The sequence below is a fragment of the Cyprinodon variegatus genome, unplaced genomic scaffold (assembly GCF_000732505.1).
Source record: "Cyprinodon variegatus isolate N-32 unplaced genomic scaffold, C_variegatus-1.0 Scaffold891, whole genome shotgun sequence".
Taxonomy (NCBI): Eukaryota; Metazoa; Chordata; class Actinopteri; order Cyprinodontiformes; family Cyprinodontidae; genus Cyprinodon; species Cyprinodon variegatus.
Genome location: NW_015151344.1, coordinates 295,823 through 304,531, shown reverse-complemented (window position 1 = coordinate 304,531; position 8,709 = coordinate 295,823). Strand labels below are relative to the sequence as shown.

Here is an 8,709-nt window from a genome sequence, read left to right as displayed (position 1 = left end):
TGGGGAAGGTGAACTTGCTGTCTAACAAGATTGACAAGCTGACTGCACTGAACAACCAGCTGATTTATAGCGAAAGCAGCTTGCTCATCTTTACCGAGACATGGCTAAAGCATCTTGTACTGGATGCTTGTGGGGTGTATCAGGGACAACAGGGGGGAAGAGGACAGGATTCTGGGGGGGGGGTCTTTGCCACCTGGTGCCGCACCAAACACCTGGAGCCCAACATCTCCGAGACCAGGGAGCTGGTCTTGACCTGGGAGGAAGGGATTAAAGACTAAGCCGGTACTACTGGAGGGGGCTTTTTCCAATGATAATGGCATAAGATAAGAATTGTCGTTGGTATTTATTAAATTGAAAAAGCTTAACAGAAACTCCTAGAACAATCAAAAGTGGGTCCAGCCTAAATTCTATAATAAACATATCTGAAAGTTTTGAATATGCCAGACCAAAATGTATTTTGTATGATTAATTTAGTAATTTTTGGGGTTAATTTTGTGAACAACAAATACAAACGTAGTAGTATGGCTTCTTAAATATGGCATGTGTCACATAGTAGGAATGTGTTAGGGGAAATTATGTAACTTCACTTTACAGTAATGAAGCCTATGAATGGTTTTAAATTGAATAAGGTGGTGTCTAGAGTTGGCAGAGCACTTGTGAATATTCTCTAGCGCAGACTTCCAGAGTTCGTTACTTATATCCATTCCTAATTCCTGCTCCCAGCCTGTTCTAAGGCTCTGCATGGATGGCGAGGATCTGGATAGCAACACATTATAAATCTGGGAGATTAAATGCCCTTCCCCATCACCCAGTTTAAAGAGTTCATCAAATTCATTAGGTTTTATATTTTCTAAAGTGCGCATTTGTCAGGATTTGTTTGTGTATTGAGGACCCAAAAGCAGAGGCAGGCAGGCAGAGGCAGGCAGAGGTGAATTTTTAGTAGATTTAATGAAGATTACTGAAACAAAGTCCAAAACCAAAGGCAACAGGAATCCAAAAATCCAAATGAAAACAAAGTCCAAAAACAAACAAAAAACCAGGAGTCCAAAAATTCAAAGATAAAAAAAACCCAAAACAAAACATGAAAACACAAGTCAAACATTACCAAAAAACCCAAGAGTCATCAGGGGTAGAACTGTAACCTGGAGGAAGGCTCAGAGAGACGAGTAGGAGAAAGACTGATGAGGTTAGACGAGGACCCAGCAAAGAGGGACTGAACAGCAAGAGTATTTACAGGAGACAGAAACAAAGAGAGGGCTAATGAGCAACCTGGGAGCAGGTGTGTACAGAGCAAGAGAGGAAAAGAGCTAGGGAAAAAGGAGAAACAACAAACAGAAACCAAGAAAACAGAAAATAACCAGAAAAACACAACAAAATAAGAATTAAACCCTTTAAACTAGAAAACAAGGAGTAAAGCAAAACTGGATACTCAAAAAAACAAACAAAAAAACAGAACCAAGACTGAAACAGTAACTAGGAATTAACCAGAAAACATAACAAAAATACAAATTAACCCATTTAAACTAGAAAAAAAGAAGTAAAGTAAACTGGATACTCAAAAGAAAAACATAACAGAACCAGAACTCTAACAGCATGTGTTTTTTTTTAAATATGCACTTACCTGTAGGTATCTAAAATAATTGTGTTTGTTGAGACCAAATTTGGCTTGAAGTTGAGAGAAAGAGGCAAAATGACCACCCATCAACAGGTCACCAATGCCTAGATCTTTCCATTGCGTATAACCTGAATCTAAAGTGGAAGGGACAAATGAAGGATTCTTTGCAATTGGCAATAAGGTAGATATAGATTTATTACCAAACTGGGATTTTATTTGTTTCCAAATACGTATACTATTGTGAATGATGTGGTTATTGTTGGATGCTAAGGTATCTAAGAGTGTTGGTGACAGAATAAGAGCACCAATGTCATGAGGGCTGCAAGCCTCCTTTTGTATTGTAATCCTATCGGATTGTGTAAAATTATGATCTAGCCAAATTGTAATAATGCAAAGCGTAAAATAGTAATAGTAAAATGAAAAATTTGGAAGGGCCAGTCCGTCCCTCCAATTTTGCTTTGCAAAGGTGAGATTTGTTGGCTTCATACAGCAAATTAAAGTCCCTAGTAATCTCTACTCCATCATAGGTGAATTTATTTTTAGCAATTTTAAATGGCATACGTTCCAAGATCGTTGGGTCTTTGAGCTTAATTGGCATCAGTTCCCTCTTAGAGCACCTGATTCTATAACCCGGAACCTGTCAAACTGAGAGATTGTATCCAGGAGTGTTGGTATAGTACACTGACAATTGGTTATGAACAGTAAAATATCATCCGCATATAAAGAAATTTCATTTATATTCCCTTTGGTAATGTATCCCTGTATAAGGGGGTTGGCACGAATTGATTGTGGGGTTCTAGGGCCAATGCAAAAAGTAATGGTGTAAGCGAGCAGCCCTGTCTGGTACCCCTATGTAATTGAAATGCAGGAGATAGTGTCTTATTGGTAACAATCCTAGCACAAGGTTTATGATAAAGGATTTTTTTTTTTTTTTTACCATTTTTCAAAGTGTTTGCCAAGATCATATCTTCTTAGGGTTGCAAAATAGGTAAGGCCATTCTGTTAGAACAAATGTTTGGAGTCGCCCACAAAAAAAGATGACTCAGAATAAAATATCTCCATGAACATATGGAAACAAAACCCCCAGAAATCTGACAAAACTAGGAAAAGCGGATGAACAAAAACAATTGCACCTTTAACTTCATAATTTGTTTTTCAAACTTAATTTAGAACAAGGGCAAACACAAACACTTAAGGGCTACAGCACACATACAGTATTTATAGTATTTTACACAGAGCACCAGAGCAGAGTGGCAGCAGAGCAGCAGCAGATCAGTTTAATGCTACGTTCACACCTAAAGCAGCAGAGGCAGCAGAAGCAGTTTACATGAAAAGTCAATGGTTGACATGCATCAAGGTGCAGCAAAAGGTCCTGCAGCGTTTAGAGCAGCAGGAGCAGCGCCTCATAAGCTTCAGAGCATCTAAGGCGCTTCACCATCAGCAGCTGCTGGAGTTGGAAACATTGAACTAACAAACATTGAACAGTAACAAACAGCTAACATCTCTAATCATAGATAGATAGAGCTGGGCCTGTTTTTCAGTGTTTTGTTATTTTACTCTACTGCACATAACTATGGGCTAAAGTTTTATGGCTATGGAGTGACAGAACCCTATATTTTTTAACATATGTTAGGTTTATTCTTTATACATCATGTGCATTGTTACTTTATTAGCCAGATTAGAGAGAGTAGATGGCCTTCCTTCACATTGGGGATGTCACTGTGTGTACGGAGGTCGTCGAATCAGGACAGCCTTCGTGTCTTTAAAAATACAGAGGATATGGGAACATCTTGGAGCCGGTCTGATAGAGGAGAGCTATCTGTAATCCTGAGGCATAGAGGCAAGCTACATATAGGTCAGGGCATGGATGGCGTGTCAGTTTCTGTTACGGACAGCTAAACATCCACATGATGCAACACATAGACTCATGAGCTATAAGAAGCAGGAGATGACCTTGTTCGGGGCTCAATCTTTACCGGACGCTTGCGGGCGTGATTTTTGAGCCCACAGCTGTGCAAGCTCCAAGCATTTTCTCTGTCCTGTAACGACCTGATCTGGAATAAACTCTTTTACTTTTTTACTCCTGTTTTTATAGTCCTTTTTATATGGATTTACCCAGTTTGAGTTAAGAGTAGTAAGTAACTTGCTCCCAGGAAAAGAACCGGTGGGGAAGTCCCAAGGCGCAACTGCTTTTTAGGGGACATAACTTCCTCATTTAACACATAGAAAGTATTTATGGAGCACTGCCTCTGTTTTTCTAACCCCCCAGTTGGCCTCAGCAGAACGCCACTCATACTGTGCCTTAATCTAGTTTTGCTGCAGTTTTCCTTACTGCCCACTTTCTTCTGGTCAAAGCTTGCTTTACCCTTAGAGCATACATAAGTTTCCTGGTTCATAACAGAAGGATTTCACTCCCCTTCAAACTCTACCTACTGTGACAAATACATATCTAAGCTACAATCAGCATCAGGGGCGTCAGCTGACCCAATACTCTAGAGGGGCATAATAGGCCTCAAAAAAGTAACGCTTGCATGCTCAGCGTGCAAGCTAAACAATTTTTGGGCAATTATTTATTTTAAAAAAGCATGGGCACGGATAATTATTGCAAGCACGCTAGCAAACATTTTAAAGCAATAGATAGTAGCTTCATCTGGTCTGTCAGCATCCAACATCAGCACCCCAGGCATACCCAGGTGCTGCAGATCCATAACAGGGCATGTGCCCCTGTGAAAAGGGTCTGCTGACGCCGATGATCAGCAGCTTTTCTTTGTTTTTGCAGAAACTGAGATCGGCTCCCAACCAGTAAAGGAAACGGTGAGGTGTGTGCAGCTTAGAGTTCTCCTAAATCTTTAGTAGGTCATATTTTCCTGTGTTGCACATCATCAGTAAAATCTGACTGTATAATGTTCTATTTCTAAGTGATGAGAAGAAACCAGATGGTCCTACAGAAGACTTCACCAGTGTTGAGATGCAGCAGTTACCATCTGATCAAGCTCAGGTATGCATCTTCAGTCACATCATTTTCGATGTAGTTGGAGACGCCTTACCTCTTAAAAATCATCTTTTACCAACATCTTGGAGACATTCATTTCTATTGTCATGGCTTTAAATCTTTGACCTCAGGAATTTTAATGAGAACCGCTCACTACTGTAACGTCTCTCTATAATCTCTATAATAAAGCTAGTCTTCCATTTTCTATTTTTCCATCAAGATTTCCATCAAGAGCAGACAGTAGAACATGAGGCTTTAAGATATTAGTTTTTTTTTAGCATGTCCACTTTAGCCAATCTAGATCTGGGAATAGATGTCACAGAGTTAGCAGATAGCTAATAGCCCAACAGCTTTGCTTTCAGCAGCAGACCATTATGAACGCCGCCATAAGGCTCCGCTTGATACTTTTATATGAAACTCTATTGAAAATGATTGACGGAGTAAAATCCTATAAAACTGAGAGGAAACTAGGGGGAGAGAGAGGGATATTGACAGAAAAGATGGAATGAAAAGAGAAAGTAAAACTGCATAAATAGACACAGAAAATAAATAGTAACTTCTAAAAGTCTGCTTCCACACCTGGATGAGATGAGAGGGACATAGAGCAGCAGCTTCCAGAGCAGCAGGTATCCCACAGATATCCATGTGTGCTGATTCCACCATATTAATCAGGGTGGGATAAACCTGTAGATGCAGCTCAGTAGATACAGTAGTATTAGTGTGAATCCGTGAACACCTGGGATCAAAGAAAAAAATAACTTCACCCACACTCCTCCACGATTTCCCTGTGCATGGAGAGAAAGATGTTCTCTCATTTTCAGGTTTCCACTTTGCAGCAGGAGTCAGGACTTTTGTTATGCTATTCATCACTATGAATGTTTTGTGTAAACAGAAGTATAACTATCAGCAGGAAAACAGGAAGTCCTCCTCTAATTGGCTTCAAAAAACAAACTGAATCCTTTTGGGTTCATCTGTGAAAACCTTCCAGTTGTCATGATGGGTCTAAGGTGTTTGACCCACATGCAGAAGCACTCACAGAGACTGGAAAAAACTTAAACAGTTTATTGAAGAGATAACTGTACAAAGACTAGGAAAAAAACGGAGGCGGAAGTTCTAGTTCTAGTTCAAGGACTGCAAATACTGGCCGATTGTCTGAATACAAGGTTTGACTTGGACTCACTGAGGTTGTTTGGGAGGGTTCCAAAGTTCCAGTCTGTAGAGGCTTGATCTGTAGAAGGAGTTGTTCGTTGGAGGGCGGACAGGCAGACTATGGTGGTCCCGAGGAGCAGCTGAGCAGACTGATACAAAGTTCCTGAAGTGAATGGTGATCGGAAGAGGAGATCTGTGTCCTATTCTCAGTGTGACGAGAGAGTCCCTTTCAAGACTTGAAGGGCCTGGCTTATCCAGTTGATCAGTAATATCTTGCCGGAGAATCAAAAGACAAAACTTGGTCAGCGGTGAGAGCTCAGAAGAAACGGGGACTCAAAGTTAGACTCTGCAAACTCTGAGGGGCTAGAGTACCCAATACTGGGTTCCTCTTGCGAGGAAGTGAAGACATTCTGCTCCTTAAATACTCCTCAGGAAGTGATGACCCAATAGGCTGCAGGTAGAGCAAGGAGAACAATGGCACCATCTGGTGGTTGCACAGTGGAACTGCAAGAGAACAAAAACAAGCCCCACAAACTGGAACCCTAACACCAGTTTGGCTTAATTCAAACAATTGTGTAAAGCAGAGTGGGCCATGGACTGATCCCTTTTACACAGAGGGTCATATTTTCTTCATAAAAAGAATCCTTGTTTGAAATATCATCTTAGCTTTGATGTATTTAAAGGAGACATGTGGGTAAAAGAGGAAGAAATCTGTAAGGGGAAAGATAGGTTTGGACAGAAGTGTAGTTTTGGTACTGCTTCCATTGCTCCCTGTCATGGTTTATTTCCCTCCATTTGTTCCCTTAAAGGTTGCAGTGTGTGTCTCTGCTAATGTCAGGAAGAGTGAACGGGACCGAATGATGTACAAGGCGATGAGCATGGGCGTCGCCTACGCAGCCAACATCGGTGGAATCAGCACGCTGCCAGGAACTTCTCCTAACCTCATCTTCTCTGAGTATCTGAACCAGTGGGTGACAGCTGTTTATATATGATATCATAAGCATTCATCTTTTGTATATGAATGGAAATAAACTCCAGCGCATGTTTACATTCAAACTGTTGACCTCTCTTCACCTTCAGGGTTTACCCAGAATGCAACTGTATCAACTTTGGGAATTGGCTCCTGATGTGCTTTCCTATCAGTGTAATAATGATCTTTCTTACATGGATATGGCTGTACTGGTTGTTCCTGGGCTCAGAGTGAGTGTCAAAGAATGCATTTATTAAATCATTATCGCAAGAAATCCTCAGATTTTTATACAGTTCAGGTCAACAAAGGTCACATGGTGCAAAGCACAGAAAAGGAGGGTTACTGCAGCTTTTGGCTTATGTGGTGCACAAAGCGCTTTGCTTCCCCACAGTTAAGATGGTGACAGGAAAATAAACCCTCACACTTCAAAACAAAGTTAGCCATTCTTGTCCTGCAGCACTTCCCAAACTTCACAAGACTCAATATTGACATCATCAAGCCCAACTGACCCCAGCCTGTCGTTGGCCAAGCTGACTAGTGGAAGGGGTGACATACACGGCAGACTGAATGCACACAGCAGGAACTATGAATAACTCCTGAGTTACTACATGAGTCTTTCTCTGAAATACATGCAGTCTCAGCATTTGACATGTCAAACACAGGTCCTCTAGTTTCCCTCAGACCAGAGTTCAGAAGAGTTATTTCCAAAGCAGGTGAGTTTGGTTTGACCGGAGCCAAATCATGCCAAACTCAATCTCAGAAAGGCAGTAGGAAGTAGTGATATGGCTCAAATTATCACAGACTATAGTCTGTAGTCTACAATTCTTAGCTGAACATCACAGGATATCCACTCATGACATCATGGCATTTCTTTACCAGCAATTTGTCTTATTAAAAATGAACATAAAAACATCCAAAAAGCCAAATCCAGAAATTGTTTTCCCCTCATTTTACAACAAGAAGAGAAAAGTCAGCTGAAGTTGTCAGACTCAATAAAGCTAAAGATTACTCTGGTTTTCTGAGCAGACTTAAATCATTGTATCTATATTTAACTCTTATCATTTTCAGGTTTACACAACTGAACATAGGAAAGCATCCAACCCATTCCTCCCAGTAAAAACCTCCTCACTGTCTCTACAGCTTTAGCTTCCTGTGGCAGTGCAAAGGGGGGCAATCAGAAAGAGAGAAGGCTGCACGAGGTGTCATAGAAGAGGAGTACAGGTCACTGGGACCCGTTAGGTGATTACTCTTTCATTCATAGATCCATTCTTAATGCCTTTTAAATCCACCGTGTCTCATAACAATACTTGCAGTTAGTGAAGTGTAACTCTGATATATTTCTGCCATTTTGTCCTTCTAGCCCTCAGGAGATTTTCACTGGCATCATTTTCGTGGTGATGGTGCTGTTGTGGTTAACCAGATCTCCAGGCTTCATGCCAGGCTGGGCTTCTCTCTTCCCTGAGTAATTCACACTTAAACAAACTTTTGTCACAAAAATTCACTGACACCAGAACTTATCAAGCTTCACTGTTACCTTAATGCTGAAGTTTTTCTCTTGTTTCTGGAACCCAGTTTAGTTAAGTTCAGTTTAGATCAATGCCACCTCAGTCGATCGAGCCACTGGGTCTTATGCAAGAACCGTTCTTACAAACAAGTTTCTTCTTAAATCGTTCATATGAGTGAATTATGATAGTGTCCATTTTCCTCCTGTCTCTAATCGTCTCTTAGGTAGAAACTAATTCTCCTCCAGAATGATGTCGAAGTCTAATTACATCAGTCAGCTGTTAGTTTCTCTTTAGAAGCAATCATCCATTTTTTCAGATTGTATCATTATATATTCTGCAGCTCTACAATTTTAATGCCATTTCATTGGCTGATAATAGTCCCTCCCCCTGCAGCTGGCAGGAATCATCAGTTAACATCTGGATGTTTGGCTCTGAATTCATCGGTTAACATCTGGATGTTTGGCTCTGAATTCATCGG

General features: G+C 40.8%; 1 protein-coding gene across 1 annotated transcript in view; it reads left to right on the top strand.

Annotated features, from left to right (window-relative positions):
- The window catches only part of LOC107099635 (solute carrier family 13 member 1-like), a 35,499-nt gene that overhangs the window by 12,473 nt on the left and 14,317 nt on the right, over nt 1–8,709 (top strand). The window contains exons 6-11 of the mRNA XM_015397848.1: nt 4,395–4,434; nt 4,535–4,613; nt 6,566–6,723; nt 6,837–6,956; nt 7,867–7,965; nt 8,087–8,188. Of these exons, the coding sequence (XP_015253334.1) occupies nt 4,395–4,434; nt 4,535–4,613; nt 6,566–6,723; nt 6,837–6,956; nt 7,867–7,965; nt 8,087–8,188 (598 nt within the window). The remainder of the gene's footprint in view (nt 1–4,394; nt 4,435–4,534; nt 4,614–6,565; nt 6,724–6,836; nt 6,957–7,866; nt 7,966–8,086; nt 8,189–8,709) is intronic.